The sequence below is a fragment of the Anas platyrhynchos genome, chromosome 2 (genome assembly GCF_047663525.1).
Source record: "Anas platyrhynchos isolate ZD024472 breed Pekin duck chromosome 2, IASCAAS_PekinDuck_T2T, whole genome shotgun sequence".
Lineage (NCBI taxonomy): Eukaryota > Metazoa > Chordata > Aves > Anseriformes > Anatidae > Anas > Anas platyrhynchos.
In genome coordinates this window covers 133,540,541-133,558,374 of record NC_092588.1, presented here as the reverse complement: position 1 = coordinate 133,558,374, position 17,834 = coordinate 133,540,541, and the positions used below count along the sequence as shown (strand labels likewise).

Below are 17,834 nucleotides of genomic sequence, written 5' to 3'. Positions count from 1 at the left end.
GCAGCCTTACACAAGCTCAGGTTTGGTGCCACACAAACATACAGGGTCTGTTCAGCGCTGTCGAGCCGTTCTACAGCCAAAGCAGCAGCAATTGCACAGATCAAAAGCAACACTGAAGCTAAAATTAAGCAGCACATTCATGCCATCTTCCAGGAAACACAGTATCACATACCTCCTTGTCATAGTCCTTGGACAACATAGATAAATAAAATAGATATTGGCCTAAACAAGCTGGTCAGAAGACACATTGTTATCATTCAGGGACGTAAGCGTGTCTAAATTACAAGGTCAGGGAGAATGCCTTTAACGTGTCATTTGAAGCACACCTTGCAAAGCACCTCTAACTTGCTGGGATACAAAGGTGCATAGAAAGAGGAGTTCATTTCCTGGTGTGACAGGATCCAGGTAACTTAAAATACTTTCCAATGGCTACCACAAGGGAAGAGATGCACGTGAGGGTGTACGCATAACTGCTGGGTCCAGCAGCACTTTCCCAGAGCTATCCTGAAAGTGAGGTTATGCTGCAATTGCTCTCTTAGAGAGACACCAGAAAGGAAAAGAGCAAGTTTGAAGAACGTGTTAAAACCCCCAGCAGGTGCAACATGCGATCCCATTTCACCTATGAAAGACACAAATCCACAAACTGGCCCCCACCTTGCTCTGGTAAAGGAAAGGGGGAAAAACAGGAGTACATAAAACAGACAAACACATCTAAGACAAAAAAAAAAAAGGAACAAAGAAATAAAGCTCCTTTTCAGGGTAACTGCTCTCCCAGAAGGGAGCTCTCTGCACTTTTTCCAGAAGAGTCACTCCCTGGGTGGCTGCTTCCTTGGGATTATTCTTGCCAGTGGGTCTCATAACTCACCTTGTGGGATCAAGCTGTCCCCAGGAGGGTAAATGGCATGAGCAAAGAACTGTGCGAACGAAACGAAACCGAATGAAACCAAATGCGTAAGAATGGTGGAGAGGAGGGGGAAGGAGAGTAAGCCGCCTGCTTCCTTCTTCCTTTCTGTCACAGTCATCACGTGTGCTACTCCGCACTCAGAAGAGGTATGAAGTTACCAGGACTCCCACATAAATTCAGTGTCCCTTTACCAGGCCAATTCTGGTGCCTTAAGAAGTCAAGGCACAGCAAAAAGTCATAAGCAGCATAATAATACACTTTTTTTTTCTGAGGGGGGGGGGAGAATCATGCATGCTACGTACAGAATTTAAGAATGTACACGCTTATGTACAGCTCCAAAAGGTTAACCTACACAGCAAGCACTGCTGGGCCCATACAGACCAGCAGTGGGAACTTCCACTTAGCCCTCACACTGCACTAATATGCCCAAAAAAGTGATCACGATGCAATTAAATGTCATGACACTACTAAACCTACGGTACACAGACTTGGTGATGCTTCCAGGAAACAGAGCTGCTTCTCTCCTTACTCACCAGCCACTTTCCCCCACAGTTTCGTTGACCGTGCTGGGTGGCTGGCGTCTGTCTGTAAGGGGCTGCACTCCCCTCATGGACACAGCACCCATCGTGATGCTCGGATCCCTCCCCTGTTCCCTTCTGAGTGCCCACCGAATCCACATGCAATACAATGCCCTTCTTGGCTACCATTTTGCTGGAGGAAGAATGGCATCATCTAGGGCAAGAAAAGTGAATTCATCCCGTTCCCAGACACATCCCACCCTGCTGCTAGCATGAGGAAAGGAGCACGGGAGAAGGAGCTGAATGAAGAGGCACGATGCAGCTGGATGATGCACAAAAGGAACGTCTGGGTACCCATGAGAGCAAAACAACCCTTATGGCATGGTTGCAACAGCATCAAATAGTTTTGGCATTGTCTGGAATCACAGTCTTTTCAAATCTTACTGCCATGGTGTTCGTATTTCAACCACTGCTCATCCAGACCCCAAGGCCTAAGGAGCCAGGGCCAGAGGCACTGCCCTTCCCAGAGCTCCAGTGAGCTCAGTCAAGGTGACATACCTCGTGTGACTGGGGTCCTCAGGGGAAATAAACGTCTGACTACGTGAACACCACGACACACAGGGAGCTTGCGATGGACACTAACTACTTTTGACATGACAAGGTTTAAGATCTTTCATAATAAACATGACAGTAACCAGAAACAACACGTAGCTCCACTGACACAGCTTCCATAGTGAACAGTTCAGAACAAACAAACAGAAAACCAACACAAGCAGAAAGAGAATAAGTTGTTAAATATACCCAAACTGCATAACAAAGCTTCTTTCCCCAGCATTAGAGACATCCCCAATATCGTCATGTCGGTAAGGTCAGCAACAAATCTCTTTGTGTTACCTCCTTAGTGATGTATTTTTGACAGTCAGGCACTCAGCTCTTCAACAGATTCATGCATGCACTTAGAATTAAGCATGCAAGGAGTCCCACCCAATACTGATGTAAGGTTCATGCCTGTACTCGAACAGTCATTTTACAACTAGTTTTTTTTAGCACGTGACATTTGCGTTGCACTTTGTTGGTAAGACAGTAATCTTTAAACAAGCAACTTATACATTCTAGACAATTGAGGCAACCGGCTTGCGCCCAATGGATAAAAGTTCGCGCATGCACAAAAATGAATTACATTAGAAAATGAGAGAGATACCACAGTATTTAAAGATCTTATCCTATATGAGTACTATGCGGTTCAATACAAATGCCGAAATTTATTCACATGCTGTCCATGGCAGAGGTGAAGTTTAATGGTGAGCAAGTGCTTTCATGCAAAGCCCATGGTGTTTTACAGTTTCTAAGCTTTAATGAATCTACAGAAATTAATCAAGTTCAGAATTTGCTTTAATACAATTTTTAGCTTTTTAATGTAGCTTGTTGGTTATGAAATATAAAGTTTATATATATACGCACATATACATGCATACTTTCTCCCATTGTAAATATCACTCCCTGGCCTGAAGCTGAACAGATAAAGTTGCAAAGGAGCAAAGGGAAAATCAGGTGTGGGAACAGGTTTCATTAAGAACTATCTCAGAACCTCTCCCTGAAAATACGTTTATATTTTAACAAGCAGTAGGGCTTTTAAAAAGATACCAGGTCGCACTTTGCACATGCCTGATACAGCTGCCAGGGCCAGCACCCTGCACCAGCGTGCGAGCCCGGGCAGCTTACATTCACTCAGCAGGCACGGCCAACTTGGCTGTAGGACACACACCGGGAGAATAGCAAGTGGCATTAGCTAGATTATGTAACCTGTCTCTTTAGATGTGACTAAAGGGCAGACAAAACATTGCGCCTGCATTGTTAAACACTCAAAAATGAAGAAATAAAGCACGAGACACTGTGTACATATTCCTTGCTGCTCTATACGTGTGCTACCATAAAGGCTTTCCACATAGCCTATGTTCTGTGCAGTTCAGGGAATGAAGCCAGTACTTAGTTTGATAATTTAGTTATCAATGGGGTAAAAATCTACTGAAACATCTCATCTACAGTTTTCACTAGAAATTTGTGCCAATATAATTTATAATAAAGTTTTTTTGCAAAACATTTTCAGAAAATGTTTCCAAAGACTCCCAAAAGCCATTCATGTGTAATAGGTATAAAAACTTATACATTGTATAAACATTGTATAAGTTGTATGACACTAAGTAGCAGTGGTGAAAATTACATGGCCCTGTGATCCACATTAAAGATTCCACACAAAAAGCTCTGCCCATTTCTTGATACCTGAGTGCTTAACTATGCAGCTTAACAGTATCCCATTTGGGTTTTCCTCCTGACAGACCGAATTCCTGGAGTCCACTTAAAACGTCAACAGTGGAATTTTGCAAGTGAAGAACAATTACATTCAGTTTCAAAGCCTCATACACTTAAGATGGTGTAATTAAAAAATTAAAGGAAGCGGTCATGCAGGATACTGGCAAGGAAAAGGTACCGAAGGAATTTTAGAAAAATCATTCAACTCACCAGTCCATTGTTTGGCTGAGGTGAAAAAGGCAAACATTACTGAGATGCATCAGTGAGGAAGTTAGAACACAAATCAAGGCCCGTGCCTGCAAGCACATGTGAATAACTTCAGGCCCAGAAGCTGTTTGTGTGGCAAAGTTATTCATGTGTGTGCTTGCAGAACCTGAGCTCAGACGTTACCGTTAGAGCACAAAACGCTACTTACATTTTGTCGCTGACTACAATAAAAATAGAAAGTCATCTGTGTTTAACAGTTTAACAGCAACCATTTCACCTCAAAAAGATAAAAACCCTTCAAGTCTCCCAAGGTAACTTAATAATTAATCCATTCTAGCTGCTCCCAGTTCTACCATGTGCTGCTGCCTTTTTTTTTTTTTTTTAGCATAGGTCATTCAAGACCACACGTAGAAGCTTTCCTGCGAAGCTACCTGAGGGCTGTAAAACCTGCAGTACGAAGTGCTGTATCTCTGTCTTGCAATGCACCAAGGAACTTTATGACGCTAGTAACAACTGAGTATTTGTTTTATTAGGTGCCTCTTTGCCAAGCTGGACGTAATCTGAAACATACCGCATTCAGCCCAGTTTCTCCCTGAGCGTTTAGCCTTTCCAACACGTTGTTGGAAAGATTTTGGTGATCTGACCTCTACGATAAACCAAAGTGAAAGGCCACCATGCAAATGTGTGGCATGGGGTACCTGATTAGACAAACACTAGCTATGCATACAACATTTTAAAAATATATTTGAGTAGTATAGGTTCAGTTGGATCGCAGATTAAGAGGGAGAGGGAAAGATGATGTAGGAAAACAAAAAGTAGATGTTTCATAAATTGAGTGAACTGAAGACTCGTGTTTGCACAGCAAGAGTTTCATGGTATAAGTGATACGCTGTGCGTATGGACCAGCGGGCAACTAATAATAATAATAAAAAGCTTAATATTAATAATAAACATAAGGTTGGGGGGTGAGTATTTCATATACCATGGCAAAGAGGAATCGTGTGCTGTCCAACCACTAAAACTGGCTGTATTTCGGACAAGCCAAGTTCCTAGAGAGTTGGATGTCGCCTGGAGCAGCTCTGTCATGGCCCTACTGAGCGGGGCCGGGCGCGTGGGTCTCCAGCCAGTGCCTGAGCAGGCCTGTGTGTGCTTGGCTTTGCTGCTCAAAGCCTCACTTTTTGATGTTTCTGCAATTTAAGTGTCATCACTGGCTTCAACCGGGGCTGCTGGGTTTTAACACGCCTCTGTATGCGAAACCAGATGTGTTGGCCACACGGCACTTTATGTAAGTCAGGCCTAGCGCTACAGCCACAGCTAAACCTGCCGGCTCCCAGCGTGGCCGTCACCCTGCTGCTACCTCACTGCCTTTTTTATTTTTTTAGGGGGGGTGGAGGCGTGTGCTTAAAGCCCCGATGAAAAAATATTCCACCAATTTCTCCTCCTGCAGCAGCGCGGGAGCCTAACCCGGAGCCACCCGGCCGCCTGCTGCGGGAGGGAGCGGCGGGACCGGGGGCAGAGCCGCAGGGAGCAGCTGAAGGGCACCGGAGGCGAGCGGCCGGGAAGCCCCTGGGCAGCCCCGGGCCGGGCCCCGCCGCCGCTCCCCGGGCGCTGCGGAGCCGCTCGGGGCCGCCCCCGCCGCCATCCGGCCCGGAGCCGCAGCCGGGCGCCCGGCGGCCTCCCCCCGCTCCCCGGCTCCCCGCTCCCCTTCCCCGCTGCCCTCGCATCTCGGTGCCGAGCAGCGCCGGGCTCGCTGCGCAGCCCCGTCCCCGCCCGCCCGCGGTGCCTTACCTTGGCAGCCATGCTGTGCCCGGCGCAGCCACCCCCTTCCTTCCCTTCCCTTCCTTCCCTCCCCTCCCTCCTTCCCTTCCGACCGCGGCAGGCGGCTTCCCCGCCTGCGCACCAGCCCGCCAGCGCCGGCCCTCAGCGCTCTGCCAGGCACGGCTCGGCCCGGCCCATTGGCTGCACGCCTCGGCCTGGCACGGCCCGGCCCGGCCCGGGGCTGCCTTTACTCAGAGATGCCCTGAGAGCCAGCATTTTGTTGACCGAATTTTGGTGCTGCCGGAACGTGGCATGCAAGCACCCCAGTGAGAACCAGTGCCCGTGCCCAGAGCCACCACAAGCACACCACGCTCAGGCCTCGAAGGCGGTCTGCACGCTGCCTGCCGCCCGCCTGGCGAGGCAGGTTTGGCAGCACAGTGCCTAGCAGCACGCCATTTGGCAGCACACCGCTTGGCACGCCAGACCTGCACACCACGAGGTGATCGCTGGCCCTGCCGATGCCCCTTTGCACTGGCTTCGTGGCCTCCGGCTCCTGGGGAAGTTTTAGGCTGGTCCTGTAGCCAAGGAGCTTGAAACATGCATGAAACTAACAAAATATGAACCAGAGTGATTAACCCTTCAATTGATTGTCATCAATTGTCATATACTGAAGCAACAGAGAAATGAAAGGGATTTATAAACTCATCTACCCTTCCCCTCTATATGTCCTTGGAGGATGGCTCTTTTACTTCATTTGTTTTCAGTAAATTAATGACTTTTTGGTTTACAGCAAATGCTACAGTCTTCTGTGTACCTGAGAAGTTTCTTCCATCACCTGTGAGACCTGACAGCATACCTCCTTTACTTCTCAACAGTCTTCCAGTTTCTGCTTGTTGTCAAACCCTCCCACTTGCTGGATTCTCTCCCTCTTCTGCCTGCCCTGCATCCTTGTTCCTGCTGTGTGTGCACAGCTCTCTCCGAGAAAGCCCAGCCTTTCCCTTCTTCCCAGTTCTCTCTGACCTAGAAAACAGCAGTTAGGGCACAACAGACTTGGAGCCTTCCTCCAGCCACACCTTTTCAAGTGAACACAAAATAAAAATTATGTAGTTTATATCTGCAAACAACTGGATGAATAAATACTGTCACCTTGTCACAAATGAATAGATAATAGCAGTCCATTTATAAACAACAAAAACAATCTCAGATTATTTTAATAATGCCACTAAGGAAGGAAAAATTACAGAGAGAAAATAGCATAACAATCGTCTTAGAATACAAATATAACATTTTGTGAATATACAGAAGCCAGGATATTTAGATGCAAGGCTGAAAGTCTGTCCTATTGAGCTTTATTTTTGTGAAAACAAGCCTCAATGTGATGTTTTTTTCAAAGCTGAGACAGCTAAGAAAATTCCTACAGTTCTCACGTTATACTGCCACATGGTCTTGAGCCCATTATCAAGGAAAAACACAAACAAACAACCTGCATATGTTTCAAGTAGACTGGCGGTAATAGTCAAGTAAATAAAAAGCAGTGACTCTGGAAAGCCTCTTTCAACTGTTCCCTAAATGTGACAGTACCCAAGCTTTTCTAGCACTTCATTTCCCAGCCGTTCAGAGCTCCAAGTGCCTGAAGTCCTGAGCAAGCCTTCAGGAGTGTCTCAGTCGTGACAAGGCTGGAAGGTCATTCCCTGCCTTGTATGAAAACCTGAGTGCAATCAGCATAAAGGTTTCAGCAGGTATCTGTCCACGTCTAGTGCACATGCACAGGCCCAGGTTCTTTATCTTCCTATAAAAGGCAGTGAAGGCTAATGTTCACTTTTGAAATGGCATGTGATATGGCTGTGGTAGATTACAGCATTCTCTTTGGCTGCATAAGCAACTTGTTTTCAAAGTCCTCCGTTGACTTAGGTTAGATTCAGGCCCATGTTTCATATTCCTTTCAGTATGTTTTAACCACAAAACCATGGACTGCTCTGGGGAATAGGGGAGGGACATTTATCATTCTTCTTAGAGAAGCTGTGTCATTGTATGGAAGGGAATCCAAGATCAGCTGGATCAGAGAGAAGCATGATTATGCTGTATGGTAAGATGTGATGTGAGCAGATGTGAATTCTGAGTCAGTTTTCATCACAAAATATATAAGTATTTCTCGAAGAAGTTAGGAGGTCATGTCTCCTGAATAAATGGCTTTTTCTGTTCTTGTAATAGTCATAAGACACAGCACACAGTCACACCCAGGCTCTTCTCTTCAACAGGACACAACCTAGAGTTATGGTCCTGCTTGTTCCCTCTTCTGATATAGGGTATCTTGAGTTTGTTTATACATATGGGCACAGGTTCTGCAGGAAGATCTGTAGCTTGTTTCCAAAGTAAGTCACAACCTAGTATCTGGCCTCTGTCCCTGAGCTGAAAAATGAGGCTTTGGTTGTTTATTTGTAGAAGAGAATGAGAGCTGATTCACTTCTTGGTGTGTAGTAGGTTATTATGTAACAGGGCAACTGTATCTTCATTGACACACAGGATTTTGCTGAGTTTATTCAAGATCACCCTGGAGAGGCTGACAGCCTGGTACTCATAGGCTTTTTTAGTCTTCATTAAGGACTGATATAAGTATATGCCATACGATCAGCATTTTTTTGTTGATTATAAAGCAGAGCTCAGACTTCTAGCTGTTTTGCAGCTTTCTCTGACATTCATTATTCTTTCCATGAAGTCTCTTGCAACGTTCTGGATTTTGCAATGGCAACTTGATGGAGGCATTGCAGTATGTAGCCTGAAGGCAAGAAAGTCTCTTATTGGTTCTGTAAAGATCTGGAAATAACTGGATGTGGGAAAATCTGATCTGGAAAAATCTGAGTGCACCAAATACCTCAGTGAAAGACCAAGGTAAAGCAAAGGCTGACCCAAGACCCTCAAGACTATTACTGAGCTGTTTCCCTCAGTATACCTTCTGCCTGCCCCACAACATAGCAATTTTCTTCCAGATGGCTTCTTTTGTGTTACATTATACATACAGTAGCACAAATAGTATGGCGCATATTAACTTACCACAAAACTTGCACCAAGTATGTCTTCCTGTAAGTACAGCTTCTGCTAGAAATAAACAAATGGCCTCATTCCTTGTGGCAAAGATCTAAACTTCCAAAAGAAATGAGCACAATTGATTCAAGGTTTTCCTGAGCAGATTTTGCTTGAATAGTTCCTAAAAATCCTTTATTGATTCCTGTCCTTCAGTGAAGCCTCTAGGAAAGACACGAAGCATATCTCCTTCCTTAGGTTAAGGGTTTGATTTTGTTGTTGTTGTAGTTGTTTGGTTGTGGGTTCTCTTCCCCCCTGTTTTTAGTTTCTTTGTGTTTTGTTTTGTTTTGTTTTTAATGAAGGACGTCTGGCTGGTGTGAGTTAGCACATCGGTCTAGTGAATCTTAGCCAAGAATTTGTGCTCACACAGTAGGCCTAACCCTGAGAATTTTCTAATAAAATCCAGTATGACTCAGTCTGAATGAATCATTCACAGTCCTTTCTCTCTTTGCAGAATATTCTCAGTGGATCATGATTTCTTCACATATATTTGCTGTTCTTCAGGTTATTTTATAACGCTGTCTGAAGATAGTCAATGCTTTTTTTTTTTTCTTTTTTTTTAACACGCAAGTATTTGTGATTTAAACCCTGCTGTTTATCTGTGATTGCCGAGTAGGCCAGCCAAACATATTGTTTCCCGTCCCTTAGAACATAAGATTTTCAAATACTTTCACGTTCCTATTTAAAATTCATTGTCTTATCAGTGTTCCTGTGAGTTAAAAACCAAACTGGTCATTTAAATAGTTCAAGGAAAAGTGAGTATAAAAGCAGCACACATAAGCATGGATTCATTTAAAAATCCATACAAATGGTAGTATATTTTCATGTCTTTCCCATCTCAAACTATGACGCTGTCCCCCACTGAGTGCCTTGTGTCTACCAGGAGACGGTGGAATTCAGAAAGCTGGGGAGAGATGGCTATGATTCTGACTTAGGCTGATGATGGCATTTACACATAGATTATTGTTAAAATGGAACATTTGAAAATGCTTCGCCAATGCTATGTTTTAGAAATGCATCTGAAACAACGCAGGAGATGGAACCATCGATATTACAAATAGGGGGTTAATTTTGTTGGTGTAAATCAGCATAGCTGATAGATTTGTGCTGATTTACATGGGTAAAGCCCAGAAAATAGAGGAGATAATATGACAAACAAAGGATGCTATATTTATTTCATAAGTGAGAAATACTTCATAACTCAGGCACACCATTGGCATGAATAAGTTATGAAAAATCTTCACAGCCAAAAGAACATAATCATCCTTCATGTATAACAGATTTGTTTATTCTGTAAAGATTCATTTCAGTTGATTAATTATCAGTATCTGCTGATGGTGGAGGTAACAAGCCATCTCTGATGAGAGAATCATTTTAGGACATGCTCAGAATATTTTATCACCTAGCACAAGTTGTATATGCCTGGAATATTTATCATACTGTGTACTAATACTACCCCATTTTTAAAGTGAAGTACAGAATGTAAATTATATTATAGATACAGGAGTTACCTATGTTTTTCCTGTCTTTTTTTTCCATAAGGAGTATTTTTTTAAAAACAGATTAAAACACAATAACAGCATGTCAAGTGCTGAACCGTGCTGCTGCATTAAATCATTGTTATTCTGAACCAGTAAAAAAAAAATTTGCATAAGTGCAAATGCCAGCTTCTAACAATGCCAGCAGAATTGTTTCATTTTACACCAAATCCAATCTGTACCAGCCACTGTGCATGCTCACTGGCCATTATTCACAGATGGAAGTTAATAAGAGTGAGGTTTGTCAAAGGGTAAACTGGCTTCTTTTATTTGTAATTTTAATTATTAAGTAAGGAAAGTTGCAACACCAAGTTAAATATATATATATATATATATATTAGATTTTCTCCATTCTGAAGCATTTATGAAGAGAAGAAAATTATAATAAATCTGTCAATCACTGAAAAATAGTGAGCAAAAGTAGATCAGATTTTCAATGCAATAGATTAATTTGCTATTTAACCTAATCAACAAAACATCTAGAATTTAAAGCATTGTTATTTTATCCCTAAAAAGATAAGTTGAAATCCATTAACAAGTCAGTTCACCAAAATTTTTATTGTATTGGAATAGCCACTCTACTTTTAACCAGACTTTCCTCACAGATGAAACTAGGCATCACTTTATACATGTGTATGGCTGTGAAATATATGTGTTGATGACTGCGCTGTATGTACACACTGTACATACATTGTGTGCAGGAGGACTGCTGGCTTTTTGTTAGCCAAGACTCTTCAGAAAGCAGTGGACCTTCTGCAAAGTTTTGTACAAGGCACTGAGTTTCTCTTAGCTTTAACTTACGTGTTTGAAAATATAAACATTTGATCATCTTGAAATTGAGAATTTTCTTTGGTTTCCCAGCCAAAATAATTAAAAAAATATATTTTCCATGGAGATGCAATATTTATTAATTATAAATACACATTTCCAGAGGACCCAGTATGAGTTAGTCTTTTTCCACATCTCAAGAAAAGTGGTCTAGCTCAAAGTCCATTGAAGCGGGTGGGAGCTTATCTATTAGTTTCAATGTTTTACATAGACTCCAGGAATATCCCCCACCTAGGTATTTACAGCTCTCCATTATCAGTGTATCCCAGCTTTGGTATTAGTTTTGTTAAAATGAGTTGGATAAAGACAAAAGTTCAAAAGGTTCTTAATTACGTACAGAACTGGAAGCATTGATAGCAAGTGTGTTTACCTAGAGATGATGATAACTTCTAATTATTTTGAGCACTTGTTTTTTGTTTGATTACCAAAGAAAAGCAGTTAATATGATCACATTGCTTTTTATGTATCTGGTCAAAAGTCAGCTTTTAGCCAGTTTCAACCAGGATTGAGAGAAAAGTAGCAGTCTCAGAGGTATTGAATTCCTCCAGATTTTGTAAAAAGCAGCAGCCTGATAAAGAATAAAGGCGTCTTATTGCTTCCACCAAAGAATAGACTACATTGTAAGTTCATCCCTTAATAGACTCCAAAGAATCCATATCCAAGAACAGACTACAAAAGTCTAACCACAGGGGAATACGTCAGTCCAGTTAGTGATCTCTTAAACTTCAGAAGCATCCACAGGAAACCAGACTTTCTCAGTGGCTCTGCTTGTTTGTTTTGCTTGTTTCTTTCCTCTTTTTTAGCTTTGTTTGTTGTTGTTTTCGGTGTGGCTGGAATAAGCCTTGGGGAGGTGGGAAGAAACCATCTGGATCTATGGTTTCATTCTTCAGAAGCAGGCATGATGTTTCAGGATGAATTGTGTGATCAGTGGTGAAAAATGTGTCATGCAACTTTTGTGTTCCGTGTCCCAGAGCTTTTCCAGCTGAATGTTCACTCTCTACATATGGAAGGGAGATTTTAGGGACCTTCAGTTGAATTCCTGACAGTTGGACTGCAAGAGATGTCTTGTTTGTGTTTAGCCACTAATTCTGCTGGAAACAAGATTTAAACAATAAATACAGAAAATCCATTGCTATGCTTACTGAAATCAATGGGTAAATTCCCATCCGAGAATATGATTTGTCTAGTATTGGATTTTGTGGGCAAATAGTGATGTATGAAGCAGAAAGAAATCTAGTTCATCTCCTCCACAGCATCTACTACAGTGACAGGGCTAGTCAGACTGAAGTCAGCAAAGAGTCCTTTTCCAGGGACAGAGAGAGAAACCTGCAAAAGGAAAACATAAATAAACTTGTCTCTGCTGCAGTGGAGAGAAAAACTTCTTCATGTACTGCTTTGCTTGTTTATATTAATACAGTGACTTAGAGTGTACATTGCGAGGTGTCCATGGTGAGGGAATCCATTAACTTGGGCTTCTGTAGGGGCATTGGAGATGTAATCATAAAATGCACCCACGTCCTGTGTACTTAACTCTGCTGGTATTTCCCTGTCAGTGCAGAGTACATGAAATCACCACGAGGGTCATTCCTAGATTCAGCCAGTTAATGCAAATAGGTGGAGTATATTGATTGAGGGAAAATGCGCAACTTTTGTTTGAAAGCAGTACCTTTCTTGATTGCTAGGCCACAACTCAGAAGTTAAGGTGCACAAGCAAAGAGCTACAAGCTGGTTGTTCTTCCATAAGGGGCTGGCATTTTCATTGGCCATGTACCCACTCACTTCCATTTTTGACTTTGAGATTGGATTTGATGAGATCTCTGCAGAAGCTGAACCTGAGGAACATTGGAACTCAAGAAAATATCGCTGCCTGCTAAATAGGATGGCCTGTGGCAGGAATGCTAGCTTTAAGGAACTCCTGGAGGAGCATGCTATTATTGCTATATTGTTCAGAAACTCGTATAGCATAGTACATAGCAGCTGGAAGTCTCATAGTTACATCTTTGAGACTCCTTAGCTTTGGGAAGTTGCAAAATGACACTTCTTATGCAACACTTATCTCCTGAAGGAGTTCCTAGTTATATAGTGGGGATTAAGGCCTTTGTTTACTTGCCCTTAAAGCTAAGCAAATTGACAGCCTTTTCTCTATTCCTTTGTTGTGCTGGATATGAAGTAGAAGACTTATAAGCTGCCAAAGTTGGATGTGGACAGAAATAGCCTTAATTTCCAGGGCATGCTCTCCTCTTTTCTCTGCAGGGCCTGTTGCAGAGCCCATTTCCTGGTGCTTTTTGGACAAGAACCAAGAGAATGAGATCAGATCAGTTTTTGTGGGATTGTCTATCTCATTTTGCATTGGTGCATTTTAAGTTAAGCTGTAGGCATTAGAGATGAGTTTTAATAGTTTAAGTAATCAAATCTTATGAAAGTCTTATTAGTCCAAGTCAGAGACTTCTCTCCAGTGGAAAATAAAACATAATCCATGCATGGTTATGTAGAAGCAGCTAAGCCTGGACCACTCTATATTTCATGGAGATACCACTCTAAGATACTACTCTAAGATAACAGATACCACTGAGACACCACTCTATCCTTCAGGGAGAAATGTTAGGTACTTAGGTCAAGTATCACATCAGCTGAACTTTCAGTTTCCCTTCAGGCTGTTCAGTCTCCTTACTAAAATGAAAGATACTTACCTCAGTGCCACCGACATTGAAATGCTTATGTAAATCATTAACATGAACCATTTATTCTGACCACAGCTACATGGTCTAAAGTTGATATTTGGAGTCTGTTAATCATTACTTGTCAGCTACTTGCTATGTATCAGAAGGTGATCCCAAGCTCTCTTGCCAGCTCTGCCTAGCCCAGTGCCTCTGGCTGTCTTTACATAACCGACCTGCACCTAGCTTCTGTTCAAGTGTCCAAAATGCCTAGTCAGGTCTTTTTCATAGCCCCTCTAGTGCTGCCTAAAGAGAGGTCCTAAATTCTCTGGATCAGATGCATGAAAGGATGGTGAAATGGTAGGGAATGTGACTGCAGAACTGTGGTGTTTTTTATTTATTTATTTATTTATTTTAAAATTTATTTTCTTAAATAGGTTATGGTGGCACAAGCCTTCCTATACAGGCACCCAGAGCAATGTCACTGCCTATGTCCTCATCTGACCTGTTCCTGTAAGAGCTGAGGAGCTTAGTTCATAGCTCAGCCATGGTTTTAAGGACATAAATTGGCATTCCTTTGCCTCAAAGGCCTTGATCCGAGAGGTACATAAGACACTGAACAGATTCTGAGTGTGGTTTTCAGCAGGGTATAGGACAGCCAGTGGAATTTTCAGAAACACCTACGGAAGGGAATGATGGTGCTCTCCAGTTAATTTGGTGTCTACTGTTTGTAATTATTTCTGTTGCATTTTGTTGTGGTGCAGAAAATAAAATTTGGGATCATTGGACACATTAAAGTATTCCAGTTCTTGTAGGTACACTAGTCCAATGCATGTATTTTTAGGTCTTTGTGTTGTTTTTTTTTTTTGTTTGTTTGTTTTTTTCCCCAGTCATACACAAATCCACACTGGCCTTTCATCTACTACCTCATCATCCAGTCTTCCTCCTTTTCATGGCTTGGTCTTTGCCCAACAGATGTTCTATGGCCTCAGCCACTCATGAAACCCCTTCTCAGGCTGATTGCCTTTCTCTTCTTGGTCCTCATTGCATTCTCTCAGCCAGTGAATGTGCTCACTCATTGAAATGAGTCCTTGGTCTGACTAATTTCTAATCCTCGTGTTTGCAACCTCATCCCTCTTCAGTTCTAGTTTTCTTCTTATGCCAGTTTTTGAACTCATTGGACAATTCCTTTACATTTTTTCAATGGCTCCCATTCCTCAGTCTCAGTTTTCTTACTGCATACTCTGCTAGTTTCACAACACAACAGTTCTTACTTGCTTCTCCTTAGCCCTAATTCAGCCATTTTGTCCTCTTTTGTGCACTGGAAGCAGAACAGAAACTCCCTAATTTTAGTTTGGATCTTAAGTTCTATGTAAGCCAACAGTAGCAAAGAATAGTCATTCCATGGGAGTGCAGCCCTCAGCTGCTGGCTCCATTTAGAGCAAGTATTTGAAGAATTTAGGTACCAACCCTGAGCAAAACATTGCTAAGAATTTGCAGATTTCACATTTTCCAAAGTTTTAATATTGTGCAGTTTATTTCAGTGGCATGAGATAATGAAAAGCACAGACAAGCACATGCCTGACTGATAAAAGCATTAACGGTCTATTAGTCTTCGTTCATCTGCTCCAAAGTGTGGTGGATGCCACAGCTAAATTTCTAAAAACCTTCTAGCATTGAAAACAACATTCTTATTTTCTTGTTCTCCCAAATGACTGGGTAATTTTTGCTAAAACTTTCTTAAAAATTTCACCATCAGTTAGCCAGATAGCATGCAAGATCCTTGACCAGATTGATGGGTTAATATAAAAGCAATTGAAAATAAGATTTTATAATTGAAAATGCCATAAAAATAAAAATTTATCTTGAATTTTATGATAATTAAGTTATTTGTGTAAGAAATAAATAATTGCTTGTTGTATCTACATGCTAGATGGAAGATCCCACCTGCTTGGAAGAAATAGAGAAGTTACAAAAAATAGCTCAGAGAAAAAAGAGTATTTTTTTTCCAAATTAAAAGGCTTCATATGCTTACTCTTCTAGAAGGGTAAAAGACTGCACAGAATGGACTGTATAGACAGCCTTGACATTGCTTGAAACAATCATTGATTAAACACTGTAAAGCCTCACACAGGTATACTGGTCCGTAGAGAATGACAGAAATTAGAACAGATCGAAATATTTACTTTGGCAAGGTAGAACCAAAGTCTCTGAAGCAAAATTGTTTTTGACACAGTTGTGGAAGTCATTGTATAACATTAAAAAGCATTCTGACTAGAAATGGGATTTGTACAGTACATCACTGATTTCTTCGTTGCCTTTTGCTTCAGAGGGCATCCTGTATTATTGTTGTAACTATTCTTTAATTTAGAACTAATTGTAGATGTAGGGTGCAAATGGGCTGCAAACTTATATATGCAAATGCAAAAGAAATATGAATTCTACACTGCTGGGAAAATTAAAAACTTTGAATACAACTTTTGATGCAGAAATTCCAGTCCCAGATTGAACAACAAAATCTAATAGACCACAGGTCTTATTTCAACATTCGTGGTTGAAAATAGCATTGGTCTGTAGAGGTACACTGTTTATTAATTATTTTTTTCTTATTTATTTGTTTTCAGGGAATTCGATCTGTGTCATTCATGATGAGCACTACCCTAAAGGATAAATAATTTAATTGGCATTAATGATGCTGCTCCTGAATTTGGAAGTCAGTATTAATGAGGATCACAGATCCCACCTTTAGGTTTGCACCGTCCTATTACTAACACAAGAAAATAGATTGCATGGCAATATGCACCACTGATTTTTAGTGGGAACTGAAATTTTCATGTTCTGCAGTGTATTCTTACAGTTCTCAAGAGTGGAAGTCACATATATGTGACTGCTTTCTTCTGATGCCCTGGGGGAAATTCTCGGTTCAGTTTGTGGCAGTCATGCTGGATTAGCTGGAAGCTGAGGGAAAAGATTGTGAATAGATACACAGAAAAAAAATGTTTAAGGTTACTGCTGTTGAAGAACACATTTAATCAAGAATTAGCCAAAGGCTGAACAGAAAGATTTAATTGGTTAATTATAAATAAATTATAAATAAATTTAATTATAAATAATTATTGGTTGTATAATATTCACTACTCCTCCAGGAACAAAACAATACAGTGCTCTAATTTTAACCTGAAGTCTTTGCCATCAACTGTAAATTCTAGTACTCATTAATGCAAAGCAAATAAACACAAAAAATACATTCATTACATGGCAGTATACATAGCTCTGAGAAATTCAGTTAATCTTCAGTGTATTCCATTTTGTAAAGGACCACTTTTTAAGCTGAAGAGCATTTCTGAAAATTCATCTTTTCCCTGAATGTTTTTCTGCAATCTTTTCTGTACCACTGTGACATTTTTAAGCTGCAGATCTCCAGTGTTGTTTTCCGAGGGAAGCTATTTCCGTGGCCTGAGTGAGTGAACTGTGCAAAACAGGCCACAGAGCAGGAAAAGGAGAATGAGCGTCCAAAGGAAAACAACCACAACTACGAACAACAATTGCAATGAATGAACCAGGAGGAGTCTGAGGTTTTGTGTCTCTCTCAAACTAGCCTTTAGAAAGCAAAAGTAGATTCAGGTCACAAACATGTTTACTCGATGGGATGGTTTTGTGACATGTATTTTCCTTAAGGTCCCAAGCAGCCAAAAGATGTGTGACAGCATAAGCAATTGCTTAGAATTCAAATTAAAATTAATGATGCTCGGGGTAAGATTTCATTAAGGAAACCAATCATGCTCTCCAGGAGCAGATCTGGTGGCCTTGATTCATGTGAGTTAGAATCCTTCTGAAGTCAACCGGATCATTGGCTGGAGTGGAGAAGACTCTGAAGAGAAATAAGCCATTGATCCAAACCCTGTATACAGTCTACAGCACTTAGTAAAGTGGATAATTTACCCACACTTTATGTTCTGGCATTGATGGTGGTCAACCAGTGGCTATGAAAATGCAGTCACAGGGGTATCATCACTCTCCTTCTTCACTCGGG

General features: G+C 41.5%; 1 protein-coding gene across 3 annotated transcripts in view; it reads right to left on the bottom strand.

Annotated features, from left to right (window-relative positions):
- The window catches only part of SLC25A13 (solute carrier family 25 member 13), a 97,794-nt gene extending 91,964 nt beyond the window's left edge, over positions 1-5,830 (bottom strand). Inside the window, exons 1-3 of one of the 3 annotated variants that reach the window (XM_027450820.3) lie at positions 5,728-5,754; positions 3,943-3,957; positions 173-187 (exon numbers count right to left, since the gene is read on the bottom strand). In XM_027450820.3, coding sequence (XP_027306621.1) covers positions 173-187; positions 3,943-3,957; positions 5,728-5,739 — 42 coding nt within the window. In that variant the 5' untranslated portion in view covers positions 5,740-5,754. Of the gene's footprint in view, positions 1-172; positions 188-3,942; positions 3,958-5,727 lie in introns of all 3 variants that reach the window. The other 2 variants (XM_027450821.3, XM_027450822.3) reach the window with 2 other exon arrangements.
- Positions 5,831-17,834: the final 12,004 nt, after the last annotated feature.